Source organism: Pleurodeles waltl, chromosome 7 (assembly GCF_031143425.1).
Source record: "Pleurodeles waltl isolate 20211129_DDA chromosome 7, aPleWal1.hap1.20221129, whole genome shotgun sequence".
NCBI lineage: Eukaryota > Metazoa > Chordata > Amphibia > Caudata > Salamandridae > Pleurodeles > Pleurodeles waltl.
In genome coordinates, this window is record NC_090446.1 from 65,511,966 (window position 1) to 65,530,697 (window position 18,732).

Consider the following 18,732-nt stretch of genomic DNA (forward strand, 5'->3'; position numbering starts at 1 on the left):
TTTTTCCCTTGGTCCCACAATTTTATAACGCATTCCTCACATATTTCCTAAGTTACCCCACCTTCCCCAATTTGCTACCACTATATTTGCACCCAGTAAAGAATGTAACGAAGTGACCTATATTGTAATAGGTCAATCTCTAAATTCCAATACGGAGTGAGGTGCAACCCAAGCCACCTTATGAATATAAATGATGTTAAGTCGCAAATTGATACGCACTCCGAATGGTGGCCACCATAGTGATGGTGGTTTCCCAGTGTCAGCAGATCATGATGACTATGAACATCTTTTAATAAACTTTTTTTTTTTAAATTGCAGGCAGTTTTTCATGAAAGGAAATGGTGCTATGTTTAAAAAGAAAATTTTGTGACAGGTTTGTGTGAAAATTGTCAGTAGTTTCCTGAACCACTGCTTACTCCCAAACAAACTTCCTTTTTTTACATTCAAAGGGGGTCCCTTCACTTTTGTGAATGCAGTTTCATCCCACCCCAGGAGCCAGTAATTTTTCAATGTTTTGCAAATGTATTTTGGTCTCAAAATATTGATACTTTGTATATACCAGACCACTGTTTGGAACAAACACCTACGACACGCTGCTTTGAAACAGTGAATCATTGTGTGTTTGCAAAGCCATTGTAAGTGTTGATAAACATGTAATGACACCTAAAATGGCTTTAATACATAGTAAAACATGTTTTTGCAGTTACAAACAGTGATTTGGACTGTTTGTGACCATATTAAAATAGCACATATGGCCCTATGTGAGTTACTCTCACAAAAGCACTATCTAGATAGATCATTCCAGTTTCGAGCTACAGAAGACAACTAATACCTTCACATCTTGTTTTGTATGCAAATATTTCCCTTGTAATAAAATGTTATTCACTCTGTTACAGGATCCAGTTCTGGACAAAGCCATACAGTTCCTTGAGAGCAAAGATTTGATGAATTCAACTCTCTACTACAAAGCTCTGATGTCAGTGATCTACACCTTAGTGGGAAATAATGATAAACGGGAGCATGTGCTCAATGACCTACTCAAACATGCTATCACTTCAGGTATGTTGTTTTTTCACAGCAACTTTTTCACGTACTAGATCCCCACCTTTTGGAATCCAGCCGGTGGATGTTATTGGTACATCTTTAATTCCTGCGGAGGCAGCATTGGAAGAAGCGTTGTCGTCACAGAATAGTTATAATTCCTGCAAGACAGTGACATGTTCATTTATGTCAAAAGGTGTTTCTGCTGCCTCCACACCAGGACCATCAAGATCTGGAACATACATTCGAGTTCCGAACAGGCACTCGTATAAAGTACAACCCCTCCCCCCCAGAGACCTTCTAGGCAGATTGTTAAGTGCTCTCTGGACTCCATACAGGTGATTAAGCCAACTACGACCCATATCTAATACTCACTGCTTTAAATCAAGGTTTTGTTGCTCCACAACACTATTTCAATTGGATGAAATGGAGACGAGTAATGGAGTTGGACCCCTAACGAAGCAATGGCATCCCTGAATGCCCTTGTGGCAAAAGCAGGGCCCTGGTCCAAGTGGAAAGCCGCAAATGCATAGTGTGCCGATAAAGACTTGCAAATCTTTAATAACAGTCCGAGCGTCAGCCGAGCATTGTGGCCACACCCATAGAAATCTGGAGCAAGAGTCAACAGCGACTAAAATGTATTTGTATGCACTGTCCGGTGTTAGGGGACCACAATGGTCCAAGTACACACATTGTCAAGGTTTGTTGGAAATTAGGAGGGGTGTCTGCGGTGGGCGTTTGACGGTGGAGCCCTTAATTTGTTGGCAGATGTTACAACAAAAAACATACTGCTTGGTCTGTTTGTATAGACCTGGCCACCAATAATGTGCTTCCAATAATTATATTGTAGCCGCCACACCAGCATGGGCAGATGCAACCCCCTCATGCGCTGCTTTGATCAACTATGGTCTCATTTCTTTGTTGGGAATTACTCGAACCCCCACATCTGGTATTTTTACTTTAGCATCAAGGAAGCCTCCCATTCAGTAGGAATATTTTGCAGGAATTGCTTTTGAATAGGGGGTGCCTTCAGCCGTAACTTTCATGGCCGCCCATATGTCATTGTCCGGTTTCGTTCCAGAAAGAGTTACTGCAGCCATTCCTACTGCTGATTTGGCTGCTTCCTCAGCCAGTGTATTTCCAGAAACGTGTATTCCAACGACGCTGGTGTCCAAGTGTATGTACAACATGGACGTTTGGTAGCGTTTCCTTCAGGTCCGTTACTTTCCCTCACAGAAGTCTGTGTTTAATGGTGTTGCCTTTAGAATCTCTAAACCCATTCTGGCGGCAGTAATACAGGTATTCATTGAAAGACTGGACACAGTAATACGAATCAGAGACGATCAGTGTTAACTGTGCAGGATCCGTGTGTTCCAGTGCCATCACCAGAGCCTTTAGTTCTGCTAGTTGTGCCATGCAATCCCCTAGGGTTTGCATGAATGTATGCTCGGGACATAATTTATTATCCTACATGGGGCCACTTAGGACTGCACAAGCAGCAGAGTATTGATGTTTTGTGCCTATTGCATGTTGCGCTGAGCCATCAGTGTACATGACTCTTTGGTATTGATCAATAGGCAGTGTATGTGCCAGAACTGGGTAAGTTCAGATTGCAACAATTCTTGAGTTTGTAATTTTGGGTCAAAAAAGTAGTCAACATCAGTGGCTGTCAAAGACATTGCCCATTGAATCCAATGTGGACGTAAAACTTTATCGTCTGGAACCCTGGCTTTGGCAACAGCCTCAAGGGCTGGAATTGGAGATACGACAATAATGCGTTTCTCCTGGGCCAGTGGTCTTTCTTTGATGACAGCCATCTGAACAGCAGTGAGAATTATCTCAGTGGAAGCAAAGTGTTGTTCTGCTGCTGAGTACAAATGTGATTTGTATGCAATTGGGTCTGTCTCACCCTCATTGAAAGTTACATAGGTGAAACCAATGGCACCAGCAATTACTCTGATGACCAGATGTTTTTTATTGTCCCTGATTTGTAAGTGTTGTGCTACAAGCATGTCTGTGTGCAAAGCTCTGAGAATCCGTGTTAGACTCTCCAAAATTTACTGGAAAAGTCAGGACGTATTAAGTCATATAAAGGTTTTATGCGTGATGCGTAATCTGGAATGTAACTTCTGCCAAAATTTAGAAAACCCAATAGGGATTGAAGTTTTTTTATGGTATTTGGAGGTTGTAACTGGGCACATTTTTCCAAGAATTGTGGTGCTTGGCTCATTCCTTCTCTTTAGTGCTCATATCCCAAAAACAGGACGCTAAGGAAGGCTATTTTTGTTTTCTTGAAGTTTAATTTATAGCCAAATTCAGCAAATCCTACAACAATGCGGGCTACCCAGCTTAGATTTTGCAGTAGTTCATCATCCGTGAGATTGATATCTTCTACATAGGACTATGCTTTAGGGCCAGTGTTGTGCAATATTAAAGCGACACAGGCCGCAAACAGTCCTGTACTGTTCTTGTACTCCTGGGGTAAACAACAGAATGTTTTCTGGGAGCCTAGTGCGCTGAAACTTGTTACGTCTCTACTCTCGGGCACTATATTTTGGCAGAAGAAACCACTGGAAATGTCCAGTGTTGTTTTGTATTTTTTTGCGCACTATGTTGTTCATGAGTGCTGTGCTATGTGAGTTTTGCATAGCGTATGTGCATGTCTGACTGTTTAACTATCTGTAGTCTAAGAGTATTCCGTACGAATGATCCTGTTTAGCTACCAGGAATAAGGGATCATTCATTGGTGAGACACAGGGTTTGATTATGCCCTGGTACTCCAGTTGTGTGAGGATTTCCCTCACGGGTGCTTTAGCATCATGTTTTATTGGATACTGTGGATGAGGATGAGGTTTATTTTTAATTGCAATTACATGATGGGGGACTTTATCCCACCCTACGTGTTTGTGATATAATGCGGTTGCCTACGCCAATGCCCAATCGATGGCGTAGGGTTCTGCAAGCTCATCGGGAACAGGGGGTGAGAAAGAAGGTTTGACAACATCTTGCCCTATGGACAAGTACGGACAAATTCAGGTGGCCAATCCCTTTCGAGCAGTAGAATATCATATATATTTATGACGCGGTCCCAGAAGATTGCGTTGATTGTGCGCTCAATGTCTCCTTCTAACTGTAACATTACTTTGTACACCCTATCAGGCGTGGAGACACGCATGTCCACAGTTTTAACTTGTAAGAAATCATCAGTTGCTTTCACCTCCAGATGCTCTAGAAGATTCCAGTGAACTATTGTGACCTCTGCTGCGCTGTCTAATAGCGCTAATGCCCACTTCTTGTTCTTCAATAGAGCCCTCTTCTTGAGTGGCATGTCAAACTGCAACTGCTGCCACTTTTTTCTTTTTGAATTGGGGTTTTTGTTGGGGAAGTTTCTGTTCTTCTTTTACAGAAACTTCTGTTGAACGTTGTGATTCCTGTCTCTGTTTCTCGTACTCAGTTCTTCACTCTGACCGCCCACATCTCTCACTGCATTTTTCCAATGAGTCCTGAAAGGAACGAGATTGGCGTGTATCAGTATATTGATATCAGTCAGGCGTTTTTATATTATCTCTATTTCTGAGATTATATCTATTCTGTGGGGTCTCTGTCTGCAGAGATTCTCCCCTTTCTTTTTTAGGTGTTTGTTGTTTTTAATCCCAGCATTTCTTAGTACCCTCAGGAACTTGCTTGGTAGAAACTTTATTAGACTACCCTGAAGTTGTGGTTTTGGGGGTCTGACCCCCAGACTATCTCAACCACTGCTAAAGTAGGTCTCAGCGATAATCTTTGGCAGCTCACGTTCTTGATCCTGTGGAGGAACATCCCGGAGCCGCATGTGCACCGCTAGTGCAACTGCTTCCCCTTTAAGGTTACTTAATATAATTGAGGATACTGTGGCAAAATTGCCGATTAGTTGCATCCCCAAGTCCAGGGCCGGAGCAGCCCCGTGTTCATCTTGAATTTGTTTCAACACTTCCGGTAAATTGGCAAGTGTCGATGTACCATGTGCAGGAGTATAGAGCGTGGCAAATACCGTGTCCCATGTATTGCTTTTATCTATTGTGGGAACCATCGCAAATGGCAAACACATAGTTAATATTCTATGCTTATCCTGAGGTCCCGTATGGGGAAATACTGCTTCCAGCGCGTTTATTTTTTGAGCTAACCAAAACTGAATTTCTTCTCGTTTGGCGGGTACTTTACCCATGATCGAATGTTCAGTCACCAGATTAATACCTGGCATTACTGCATGTGGTTGCGCCGGAGCAGCACGTGCTGGATTTGTATTTAATGTTTGAATTACAAACTGTACTAATCATCTGTATATTTCAGTCAGCTCAGCATTTAAGCAGTGCACTTCAGCTACAGTCAAGGTTGCTGCATCAGGGTGGGGTGTATATGTGGCCAACAAAGACCAGGTAGGACCGTCATTACTTAGAGGACCTAACCTAAGGTGTAAAATTGTATGGGGTAGGGCGCCATCAAGCCAATTATTATGTTCTTGATAACATAGAGGTATTTCTAGATATGCGTATGCTCTGTATTGTGCAGGTATATTTGCAGGTGTATAGTGATAAAATGTATTTGTGTTCCCATCAGCTGCTGGAAATGTGACCCAAGAACAAAAACAAAAACTGTACTATAGGCTGGATGAGCTTCAACAACAAATAGAACTGGACCCCCCCTGGGCAGTTAGGCCAAGGGCCAATAAATGTGCAGTAAGGGATGGTCACATATTGACTGCAATTCCTACCTGTTGCGGGTTCGCCATAACAAATGGTAAATTTTGTTCAGAGATAAGCACACCAAATGGGGATTATCCTTTTAGAGTTCAAGCTTGAACAACCTATAGCGTTAGTTAGAAACTCCCTACTTAGCTGAGGAGGAAAGTCCTCATTACCACAGTCGTCTCCATGTATAGTCCTGAGGTGTCTTTGTATGTAGTGAGACAGAGATACTCAGGAGGACCCGAGTATTCGAGCCTGACCAAACGTTGGCGGCACCATGTCGCGTAGGCTCTCATTATCCTAATAAGACTACTGGATTTGGGCAGCAGAATCACTTGCACTGTGGGGGACTGAGTCCAACCCACTACAGGTGACAACTGTCGGCCTAATCCATGTTTTGCTCCGGCTAACTAGAAGTGCCTCATCTCTACCCAAGAGCAGGGATGATTGGGCAGCCAAGCGCATGACACAATTGACTCCTCAGGGAAATCGTGGTCACTCAGATCGCATCCGTTTCTCTCATTTACATTAGTCTCACATATACAAGGACAATCAGAGGCAGTATATGTTTCAATAAGGTTTTAATGAAGCAACTGCATCTTGGATAATAAAGCGTGTACTGCAATACCTAGGATGAAGAAACATGACAGCATTAAAATTGTGACAAGGAGAGTAAAGCATAAAAATAACGCTACCATATTGTCACTAGAGTTATTAAAATAATTCCTACCTAGGCGATATTAGAGCACAGCATGTTAAGCTCTAGTTCTGCCCTTCAGATTCCCCTGGGAAGACACCATCCCTCATACCTGAGCAAGAGGCATGGAGTCTACATAAGCAGCTGTAGCAAAGCATTCAGCAATCAGCATACAGTCGTGGTCATCTGGCTGGAATCTCCCTCTAACGTACATGGGTCAAAGTAGTGTTTTTATAATAAAACAGCTGATGTTCCAAGAAAGAATCCCTACGTAACAGTGTGTATGTTTCTATGAACACTAGAGACAAAGCATTACCACAATTACTGGCAACCTGTCTTACTGCAGCCTTGAGAAAAGCACAGATTGATAGAAATGTCTTGTTTAAGAATGCAGTGCTGACCTAGATAGAGAGAAATAAAACAAGACCACAAATGTAGCAATTGTTAAAATAATAAACGAAGCTGAATAAAATATATCTAGGTTAAAGTGCACATTGGCAGGCCTAGTTTGCTAAAATAATGTATATGGAGCTATAACTAAAATGGCAACACAACACTGTGACCACAAGGGTGAAGGCCAAGTTTCTTTTTAAGTTCATTTTAACATCAAGAACCAAAGGGATTTTAAGGAAAATGTTTAACATTGTTAAATGTCTCTTCTCAAAGCTGGTTCAAGCATTTTCTTTCTTTGAAAGATGGTGAAATGTACTGGACAGAACGCCCACAGAAGATGGAGAAGGAAAGTTACTGGTCCAAGCCCGTATCAGTGGATGTTGAATTGACGGCTTACGTTCTGAAGGCTTTTGTGTCTGGGAAGAATGTATCCAATGCAGACAAGAAAAGAGCTGTGCCTATTGTTAAATGGCTCACCAAGCAACAGAACCCCAATGGAGGCTTTGCCTCCACCCAGGTACCTATCCATGGTTCTAGGCAGCACCACTAGAGTCATTTGATTCTGTACTGTAGTTTTCATTATTTCAGCATAATTCAAACATATCAACAATATTATAGGTTTTAAGATTAAACCTCACTTAGAACATTAAGCATGGGAGAAGGCCATAGAGGACATGGCATTTTGAACAAGTCACCTTTCACTTTTTGATTGTTGGATTTAACAACTAAGGAGATCAGAGTTTTGTCCACGTGGTGTTGTTATGCTTAGTTGATGGACTGGAGTAAATTGCTTTGGTCTACAGCAGAAATTAAAAATCATATCTATTTAATTCACCTGTATTATACTCTGACATATAATTTATTTTATCATGAAAATGTATTTTTCACCCTTAACAGAAAGTCATGTGTACTTCAGAGGTTTACTGAAGCAACAGTTACTTCACTAAGGCACTTGATTTTAGAAGAATTTCTCACATTTTGTATCTTTTTGAAAACATCTAATATTTGAACCTTAAAGCTTGTGCCTTTGAGACAACTGCTTAAGTGAGTAAACTGCAGTATTTTTTACAGGACAAATCCCTGTTAAAATATGGTTCTCCCACAGAATGAACTAAAACTGTGCTTGAGTAGACGTGTTTTAAAACACAACTAGAATGCCCAGAATAAAAGTGCACTCTTTATAACAAAAGGGATGTTCATGCAGGCCTGTTGTTTGCTTAATTTGATATTGAATAAGTTGTACCCAAACTATTTTACTATGGAAGGTACACTCACTGAACAGTGTCAATACAGTGGTGCACTTGTACTTCAAAGAGAGACAAAATAATGACTTGTTGGTTAAGAGAATTATCAACTCAATCTACAGAATGATTATAACCTGATTGCGTAAGAAAGCTCTGTATTTGATACATTTGTGTTTATGTAATAATAAACTAACTCATTTAGGTAATTCACCTTTAAACAGCAAGGGAACTTGCAGTGTTGTGTTATATGAGAGGAAGAGATCAGAAGTGCTCCATGTTTACAAAGATATGGAGCATTTCTGCTCTCTCTGTGCACTGGTGCAACGTGTGCTACCTAGCACCAATGCAGGCACTCTTGCACCATGGTGCCACATGCCAGTGTTAGGGGAAGGATAGTGTCTGTACAGGAAGGGACACCCAAAAACAATCCTGAGAGGCATAGTACTCTTTCCATATTTCCAGATTCCTCTTTCAATGCAGCACACATGGAAAACGAGTCGAGGAGGAGAAATAAACATATTTCTTCTCGTATGCCCCTGTTGGGGAGGTGCACTATTTTGGTGCAAAGGCAGGATTAAGCTGTTTGTAAATCTGGGTTTGCATCGAAATGCATGGAAGGATGCACTGGACCCACCATGCTCCACCCATGTAATACCTACCCGACGCAAAGTAACGCAAGCCGCTGCCTTGCATTACTTTATAATTGTTAAACCAGGCAAAGCCACAAAAAGTGGTGTTGCGTGGTTTAGCAAATGTCATAATTGATTAATCCTCAGGGCTGCACCACAAAAGTGACACAGCCCTAATGCAAAACCTTAGTAAATCTTGGGCCCAGTCACTGAAAACGTAAAGCACAATCTAAAGTAAACCAAATCAACAGCGGTCTTAGCAAATGACAATTCTTCTATGTTGGTTACTGTCTATATTTACATTATTTAAAATTTGCAACGTTTGATTGACAACATAAACCGCAGAGCCACATCAAAACAATTCAGGTTCAAAGGCTGTTTTACAGCTATGACAATTTACACCACCACTTGTAATGATTAGCAGATAAATACAGAGGCAACTGACAGCAATAAATAAAGGAAAATCTAATAACAGACACAACACATGAAAGGTTGCATTAAATGATGAAATACACTCACTTATGTCAATCATTACTGGAAGCATAAATCCCTTACATCCCTACCATGGATTGATACCAAATCTAAAGCGGACTACGTATTACAACATACCAAAATGCATCCATGGCTGTCAATAACTCCTTGCATCTATGCATCTAAGTTCTGCTGTAAACAGACCAAAGTGTAATCCATCATGCATCAGGACTAGGACATCAGTGTATGACACCTTGTATGGGCATTGACCACCACTGGAAAAGGACGAATGTGTCTACTAGGTAGGTGGGGAGCAGGTGCCCAGGCTCCCCACCTACCTGGACTGGTCCTCCGACCAGTTAAGGCCCTTTCAGACCTAGCTCTCCCCTGCACCAGCAGCTGCTGCTCCTTCCTTCGAACTTCTCTCTCCTCCTTGTCTCCACTTCTCCTCCTTTGTTTTTCTGTTGCTCTCTGATTCACATCCTTGTTTTCCTCTCTCTCATTGCCCTTTTCTCTCTCTCACCTGTCTCCTTGTTTTGTCACCTCAGTGCTTTGACTGCATTGTCCTTTTCTCTCTTTCACTCATTGCCCTGTTCTCTCTCTCATTTGCTTCCATTTTGTCACCCCGGCTTTGACTGCATTGAACTTTGCTCTCTCTCACTCATTTCCTGTTTTGTCACCTCTTTGTGCTTGCGCTTAACCTCACTGCCCCCGTCTTGCCCCTCATCACCTTTTTGGAGTCCCCACCGCTGTTCACCCGTCTACCTCTTCCCGCCTCCCCCAATTCCTTACCTGCTCTCCTGCGTGTCTTCCCGCCTCTGATTCCTGCCTTCGGAAGCCCCGCCCACCACCCTCACACCCATTCCTCCTCCCAGGACCTACCTAAGGGTGGCCGCAGTGACATATCATTGAGTAGGTGCCCGGGCGCTCCACCTACCTGGACTGGTCGTCTCCCTGATAAAGGCCCATTCAGACCCAGTTCTCCACTGCACCAGCAGCTGCTGCTCCTGCCTGCAAAATCCTCTCTCCTCCTTGTCACTCTCTGCGTTTTTACCCCATTGCCCTTTTCTTTCTCTCTCTCTCTCACTCACCTTCTTGGTTTGTCACCTCTGTGCTTTAACTGCATTGCCCTTTTCTCTTTTTATCACTAATTGCCCTTTTCTCTCACTCACTTCCCTGTTTTGAAACCTCTTGCTTTTGTCTTCTTGTGCTCTGTCTGCATTGCTCTTTTCTCTCTCTCACTCATTGCCCTTTTCTCCCTCACTCACGTCCTCGTTTTGTCACCTCTTGCTTTTGTTACTTTGTGTTCTGACTGCAATGCCCTTTTCTCTCTCTCACTTGCTTCCTGTTTTTTCACTTCTTTGTGCTTTGCTCTTTCATCTCATTGCCCACTTCATGCCCCTCATCCCCTTTTTGCAGCCCACACCACTGTTCACCCGAATCTTCCCTCCCACCTCCTCCAACTCCTTTCCTGCTCATCTGTGCATCTTCCCACCTCTTCTTCCTGCCTTTGGTAGCCCCGCCCACCATACCCCGATGCCCCTACCAACTCCCAGGATCTGCTAAATGGCTGCCACAGTACAGCTGCACCACCAGCACACATAGGCAAGCCCATCTGCACCCATCCACACCCAGCACCTTGAACCCTGGTCCTTCCACCCCCGCAGCTCTATACCACCGCCGAGCTCTGCACGCCCGACCTCAGATGCCTTAACAAGTGCTGCTGCCTTGCCGACCATGCTGTATGGTTGGACCATTCACCTGCACCCACCATCACTTCACCTGTCTCGAAACGCACGCCAGCCAACCACCCGAACCCAACCAGACCACACAAAAAATAGCACAAGAACAAGTACACTAGAGCACATTTGCTCTTCTCAACACACACTCACTATGCAAACATGCTAGTGAACTTTAGAACCTCATCACCACCCTCGCACCTGACGTCCTCTTCCTCACAGAGACCTGGCTCAACCCTGCATCCTCGCTTGACATCGTCACTGCAGTACCTAAAGGATACAAGATCAGCCACCACAACCGCATCAACAAATCTGATGGACGGATCACCATCCCACACAAGGAATCCATCCAATGCACAACCACAATGGATGACATTGTCCCAACCATGGAATACCTAAACTTCTGTCTCCAAACAGATTGCAAAACTACCATCGGGGGCACCCTCACCCACAGATCCCAGGACCAAGCTTCTGCAACTTCATCACCGACTTAAACACCCCCTTACCATAGGCACCAATGACTACGTATTCCTCAGCAAACTCAACTTTCATCTCAATTACCTCAAATACTCCAACACAACCAACCTCTTTGACAGCATGAACAACATCAGCCTCACCAAACTCATCCATGTCTCCACGCACACAGCAGGCCACACGCTAGACCCCATCTTCAACTCCAGCAACTGCATCAGGTACAGTCATGCTGCAGAACTCACCTGGACTGACCATCCTTCAACCACTTCAGTGTCACCAGCCCCCACCACAGCTGAAGCAAAGTCTCAGATGACGAGGGAATCAATGCCCTCAACACCACCCACCCCAACTCGTCCAACAACATATATCAAAATGTCATAAAAATTAACACTTGGATCACAAACTACACTGACAGCATTGCTCCCATCGGCAACAACACAGACAGAAGGTCCACCAACAGGCAAGCTGGTATACAGATGACCTCAGGACCTCATTTAAAACAGCGCTCAACCTCTACCTCTGACAGCTGGGGGGAATCGAAGAAAAAAGCCTGAGCTTCACACATAGACTCAAGCTCTAACAACATCAAAGAACTCTTCAACATTTTCAAGGAATTCTCCTACCCCTCAGCTACAACAAACAACATCATGCCCTCATTAGAACTTTGCAACAATTTCACAAACTTCTTAGGCAACAAGATCACCACAATCTACAGGAACTTCAAACTCCAGCCCAACTTCTTTAAGCAACACAACTGCCCTCACTACCACCGCAGAAAACCAACTGACCGAATGGAACCAACTCACTCCTCACAACACCACCTCCATAATGAAGTTGGTCTACTCGGAGGCCCCCACCAACCAGTGTCCACGTCTTCAACCAAGGTGGAGCCAGGAGCAGCCACAAACTCGCCACCCTGTTCAATACCTCGATTGCCACCGCCACCTTTCCTGAGGACTGGAAGTACGCAGAGGTAAACACCCTACTAAAGAACCCATCAGTTGACTCCCAGTGAACTCGACAACTACCGAAGCATCTCCCTACTCCTGTTCCCACCCAAAGTATTAGAAAAAGCCACCAACCAACAGATCACCACACACCTGGAACGGAACCTCCTACTCGATACCTCCCAAACTGGATTCTGCAGCAACCACAGCACAGAAACAGCCCTTATTGCGGCCACTGACCACAACTGAGCCCCACTCAACTAGGAAGAGACAGCTGCACTGATCCTCCTAAACCCCTCAGCAGCATTTGACATGGTCTCACACCACACACTCATCACAAGGCTGCACAACATCAGCATCCAAGGAGCCATTCTCATATGGATCGCCCCCGTCCTCATTGGAAGAACACAAAAGGTCTGCCTACCACCATTCTTCTCCAAACCCAAAGAACTCATTAGTGGAGTATCTGAAGGATCATCGCTCAGCCCCACTCTCTTCAAAATGTTCATGACACCACTGGCCAGTATTGTCAAAACACACAGACTCAACATCATATCCTGTGCCAGTGACACAACTCATCCTCTCCGAAGACACCACCAACACCAAAACGAACTTCCACAACTGCTTGACCAATATCGTCAATTGGATGAGGGACAACTGCCTGAAGCCCAACACAGACAAGACAGAGGTACTGATCTTTGGCAACAAAAGCTCTCCGTGGGACGCCTCATTATGGCCCATGAAACTCAGACCAACACCAACCCCGACCGACCAAGGTAGAAATCTAGGCATCATCCTGCACAATATATTAACCATGACATTCCAGATCAACTCCTTCTCCTTCTGCTTCTTCATCCTACGCATGCTTCGCAAGATCTTCGAATGGTTACCCCAGAGTTCTAGATGGACGATCACTCAGGCACTCATCTCCAATTGGACTGCAGTAACGTTCTCCTTGCAGGGATCGCAGCCTACATCATCTGAAGACTACAGCTCATAAGGAATGCTGTGGCAAGACTAATTCTCAGCCTCCCACGACAAACCCATATCACCCTCTACCTCAGAGAATTCCACTGCCTCCCAGTACAGAAAATATACCAGTTCACAATTCTGACCCACACATACAAGGCCCTACACAACTGTGGTCCCGCCTACATGACCCATCACCTGAACTTTCACCAACTGACCAAACACCTCCACTCTGATCCCCTCTCCCTAACCTACATTCCTTGCATCTGACGAATCAGGAGTGGAAGACACTCATTTTCCTTCCTAGGTGAAAAGTTGAATGACCTACCTCTACATCTTAGGACCTCTCCATCTCTTTCTGATTTCTGAAAGTCATTAAAGACCTGGCTCTTCTGCTGAACAAATAGACCCTGCCAGCACCTGGATTCCCTCACAAGTGACAATCTGAGCTCTACAAATCAACTGATTGATTGCTACCTGTTGAGGAAAAACTGACAGAAACAAACCTAAGAGTGGCAGGGCCAGGGCACATCCTTATTTAAGCACATTGCTAATGGGCATAGCTAAGATTGCCTTATGGCTTTATCAACATCTATCTGAGCCCGTTATTGGTGTGCACTGCCTATATGGCAGACGGTATATTCCATCCTCACAATGTATTCCGCAGAATGGTTTTATTGACCAAGTTTAAGGCTGCACAGAAGTCAGAAAAGCAATAAAATAACTGACCTTTTTTCTCCATCAACTTCTCAGCGATTTCCTGCACAGCAACAATACAATAAGTTGCAAAATGACCATCTCCTAAGCCCACTTGTTCCAGTGGGTCTATGTTGTTCATTTGTGACCACTCATTAATGTACAACAAGATAGATTTTTATTAAAAGTTGGCAAAACATTCACATAAGACATCAACATATAGATTAAAGATGTGCTTAAATGTAGTCCCTTGCTCAAATCCATAATACTTCCACTTTCAGTGGTTCAGTGAAATATTTGCAAAGTTCACCCCTCTGTAATATCACTAACAGTAACAGGTGGCATATTTTCCAGATTTGAGGCTCAACACAATTTAATTGCTAGAATCATTTTATTGATAATGACCTGATCTTGTTAATAGAGGAGACTATTATCCAAAGAATATAGCAGACATTCTAAAGCTGATCTGAGCCACAATAGTTGAAAAGGAGTTATGCCCTTGCGGCTTCCATAACATTCCTGCTCACCTGCTTTTGAGAAAGGCAAAAAAGAGGAAATTTGTAGGGTGGTGAATTGGCATTTGACAAAAATATGTTGAGAAAAATTCATTGTGTTGACAAATTATAATACTTAGAACAGGCACAATAGCTCCTGACCATTTATTTATGCAATAAAATAATTGTAGACAAGTAACAGGAAACCATCATATTGGGTATACCATAAAATAAGCTGAATTAAAATATGAAGGTGATATAAGGGGAAAAGCAAATCCCCTTCGTTGTTGCCAATCGTGTGCCAGGAGACAAAAGAAGCATAATATTCAATAATGAACAACTTTTCTAAAAAGGTTGAATGTAAGACTGATGCAATACTTGTCCCCCACTTCTCAGGACACCATGGTGGCCCTTGAGTCTCTTGGCAAGTACGCAGGACTCACGTACAGCCCCGCGGGACATCTGAACGTGTCCGTGTCATCATCACAAGGCTTCCAACATGAATTTACAGTGGGGAGCAGCAACCGACTCTTGCTACAGCACGTGACTCTCCCGACGATCCCTGGAGAATACACAGCCTCATCGACAGGACAAGGGTGTGCCTTTGTACAGGTGAGTTAAAGGGAAACAATATCGAGACAAAAATGTAGTGTGGCCAAAATATTGTGGAAAAAATATTGAGGACAAGTATATCAAGAACTCAAGAGCCCATAGGGAAGTATAGATTTAATATTCTTAACTCCACAGCTATGCACATATAAGATATAGCTATAGCATCAATGTAATATATGTGAAGTTAAACATAGTAAAACTTTGATTACCCATTGAAACTTACTTTCACAATATTCTTGTCTTCAATATTCTAACCACAATATTTTGGTCACACCATATTTTATATTCAATATTTTGGGAAATCACATTTACGCTAGAGTCACTAGTGGGATTTACACAAATAAAATATTTTCAGCTTTCAGCTGAGTTTAGCTATTGAATACCTCAAAATAGCGTGAGCAAAGGTTTTCACAAAGTGTCCATTTGTTTCTTCTAGATCTGCTTTTCATTGACATTTTAGAAGTGCTTTGATCAGACATGGTTGAAAGGATTTTGATAAAGACTGAGGCAGGAGCGGCTCCTCCATTAGGGCAGAGGAGCGTTGCCACCCCCTGCCTCGCCAGCAGCAGCAGCTGCAAAAGCCTTTAAAACTTTCAAAGAAAACGATAATACACTTTGTTTGTTACCATTTTCTTTTAATGGGGCGGGGCAACGGGGTGATGAGCAGTGAGGGGGAATGCACAGCACTCCCTCTCACTGCGCATGTATGTTTGTCCAGCTGTCTCTGGCCGGCCAAACACACATGCGCAGTAGGCTCTCTCCAGCCCAGCAACACAGTCTCTACTTTAATTTCTGCCTCCCCCCTTGTGCTACCCCGCCCCTTCTGCTTCCCGTGAGCAGCTCCTGGACTGAGGAAGTCTTGGTCTTGACTGAAATAGGTCAGGCAGTGAAGTACATCAATTTTCTTGCACACAGAGTTGCAGGGGAGAGGTGCAGCATAGATAGGGCTTGACCATCTCCAACCCAACAAGGGTTCAGTTCACAACAAAGCAGCGACTGAGTGAAGAAAAGGTCACATGGAAAGTGCTTAAGAAGATATTGTGCACAGAAATAGCTATATTCAATATAAATGGGAAAGTTAAGATGTTGCTACAGAAGTCATTGGAAAGAACTTAACCCGACTGCTGTATCCAGGGCTGGAGACCACACCTTCAGACTTTGGTGGTCATTCTGACCCTGGCGGTCTTTGACCGCCAGGGCGGAGGACCGCGGGAGCACCGCCGACAGGCCGGCGGTGCTCCAATGGGGATTCCGACCGCGGCGGTAAAGCCGCGGTCGGACCGGCACCACTGGCGGGCTCCCGCCAGTGTACCGCCGCCCCATAGAATCCTCCACGCCGGCGCAGCTTGCTGCACCGCCGCGGGGATTCTGACCCCCCCTACCGCCATCCAGATCCCGGCGGTCCGACCGCCGGGATCCGGATGGCGGTAGGGGGGGTCGCGGGCCCCTGGGGGCCCCTGCAGTGCCCATGCCACTGGCATGGGCATTGCAGGGGCCCCCGTAAGAGGGCCCCTACATGTATTTCACTGTCTGCCGCGCAGACAGTGAAATACGCGACGGGTGCAACTGCACCCGTCGCACAGCTTCCACTCCGCCGGCTCGATTCCGAGCCGGCTTCATCGTGGAAGCCTCTTTCCCGCTGGGCTGGCGGGCGGTCTGAAGGCGACCGCCCGCCAGCCCATCGGGAAAGTCAGAATTACCACCGCGGTCTTTCGACCGCGGAACGGTAATCTGACGGCGGGACTTTGGCGGGCGGCCTCCGCCGCCCGCCAAGGTCAGAATGAGGGCCTTTGTGTTTAATTGTGGCAGAACCAACAGGAAGGGCTGTCAAAATGGAGGGCGTGGTGTCCTCATCTTCTGTTAACTTCACACTGGTGCAGAGAACACAGACGTTCCAAGGCGTGGGCACCAGGTCTATGCAATATAGCATTTCCTAATATATTGTAGAGAAGAAGGAGAAATGGTCTGTTCTTCTTATCAGCCAGCAGGTCACTTTATAGAAAGCCTAGTAGGTTGAACATTGCTTTCCAAAATGCCCTGAAGCCATGAAGCATGGATAGATATCATTTATATACACCTCTTCTGCATGTAGTGCCAGCACCTCTTCTCCCCCATCCCTTTGTTTCCACTCACTTTGTGTACACATCTCTCAACAGACAACACTGAAGTACAATATTCCTCCACCGAAGAGCGTGGCAGCCTTCAGCCTTCAGGTGTGGACAGATCCAAAGGAGTGCACCGAAAAATCTGGCAAACGCTTCAAACTTTCCATCCGGCTAAGGTAAGAACAGTCGTAGGGGTCTTCAGAGCACTAATGCTGTAATTGGGCAATTCAGGGTAACCGATGGCCTCTGGTAAAGGACCAGAAGAGACACTATGGGCCTGATTCTAACTTTGGAGGACGGTGTTAAACCGTCCCAAAAGTGGCGGATATACCACCGACCGTATTACGAGTCCATTATATCCTATGGAACTCGTAATACGGTAGGTGGTATATCCGCCACTTTTGGGACGGTTTAACACCGTCCTCCAAAGTTAGAATCAGGCCCTATTTCCCTAAACTATCATCTTCAGCGCTCATACGCTGTTTAGTACTATTCCACACATATGCATAATATGTTCTAAATGATCATTAATGTACACAAGCCATGCTTGGGGCTCCTGCAATATATCTGAGCTTTCTTTAGTGATCTTACTGACATATCCTGTAGTATATGCTTTTATGGAAAGAGATTCAGTACCCACCTGACTTAGGTAGACTTGCTGCACATAAAAAATGTGAAATAACTGATGTTAGACATTTTCTTTGCTGCTAAGCACATTTCCCACATTGTATATTCTGCCTACTAGCCAGTAGGTAGTTATAGTTAGGAACGAGTTTCCCTAGGACAAGTGTTTTTTGACTTGTCTATATCTTTGGCACTGTTTGACGAATCTTCATGAAATTTTCAGAAAACAGTGTCATGTTGTGCTTCGAAAGTTTTGGGGTGATCCGTCAAGCAGGGGACAAGAAAAAGGGGGGTGGGGGGGTCAACAAAATGTGTTTCCCATGTTAATTTCCATAGAGCCTTTGGGCACACTTGGAGCCTAACTCACTGGGCGAATTGCACCAAATTTGGCAGAAATGTAACTTTTGGTCCGAAGATCACGCTTTGTGTTATTTGATGTAAATCCGTTCAGTAGTTTGAGATATTAAAGGAAATCCAAATTTGTATATCTGGGCGGAGCCTAAGCACAGATCTCATAGTTAGATCTGATTGGCTGCCGGCACTTCAACCAGGAAGTGCTGGCAGCCATCTTGGGAAAAATATACATGAAAGCACCCCTTGAAATGCATTGTAGAAAATTACAGGTTTTGAGGGTCACAAAAATGATAATATGTAAAGGGTGATAACAGATCTTAGTTACAATATAAATAATTTGTTGATGGTACCATAATAGTTTTAGGAATTGTGGTGTGTTCTAAGGTGATTGAAACCCTGCTGGGATTTCATGAATCATGTTTGAGTGAAAACTTTTTTTCATGATTTTCTCATAGAGGTGATGGAAGGTGCTCCAAAAGCTAAAATAAGAGTATATTTTCTGTAAATTCACACTGTCTT

The 18,732-nt window shown here is 44.2% G+C and overlaps 1 protein-coding gene across 1 annotated transcript in view; it reads left to right on the top strand.

The window, feature by feature from the left end:
• The window catches only part of LOC138246804 (alpha-2-macroglobulin-like protein 1), a 179,966-nt gene that overhangs the window by 133,794 nt on the left and 27,440 nt on the right, over positions 1 to 18,732 (top strand). The window contains exons 30-33 of the mRNA XM_069201567.1: positions 897 to 1,059; positions 7,158 to 7,372; positions 14,915 to 15,130; positions 17,287 to 17,411. Of these exons, the coding sequence (XP_069057668.1) occupies positions 897 to 1,059; positions 7,158 to 7,372; positions 14,915 to 15,130; positions 17,287 to 17,411 (719 nt within the window). The remainder of the gene's footprint in view (positions 1 to 896; positions 1,060 to 7,157; positions 7,373 to 14,914; positions 15,131 to 17,286; positions 17,412 to 18,732) is intronic.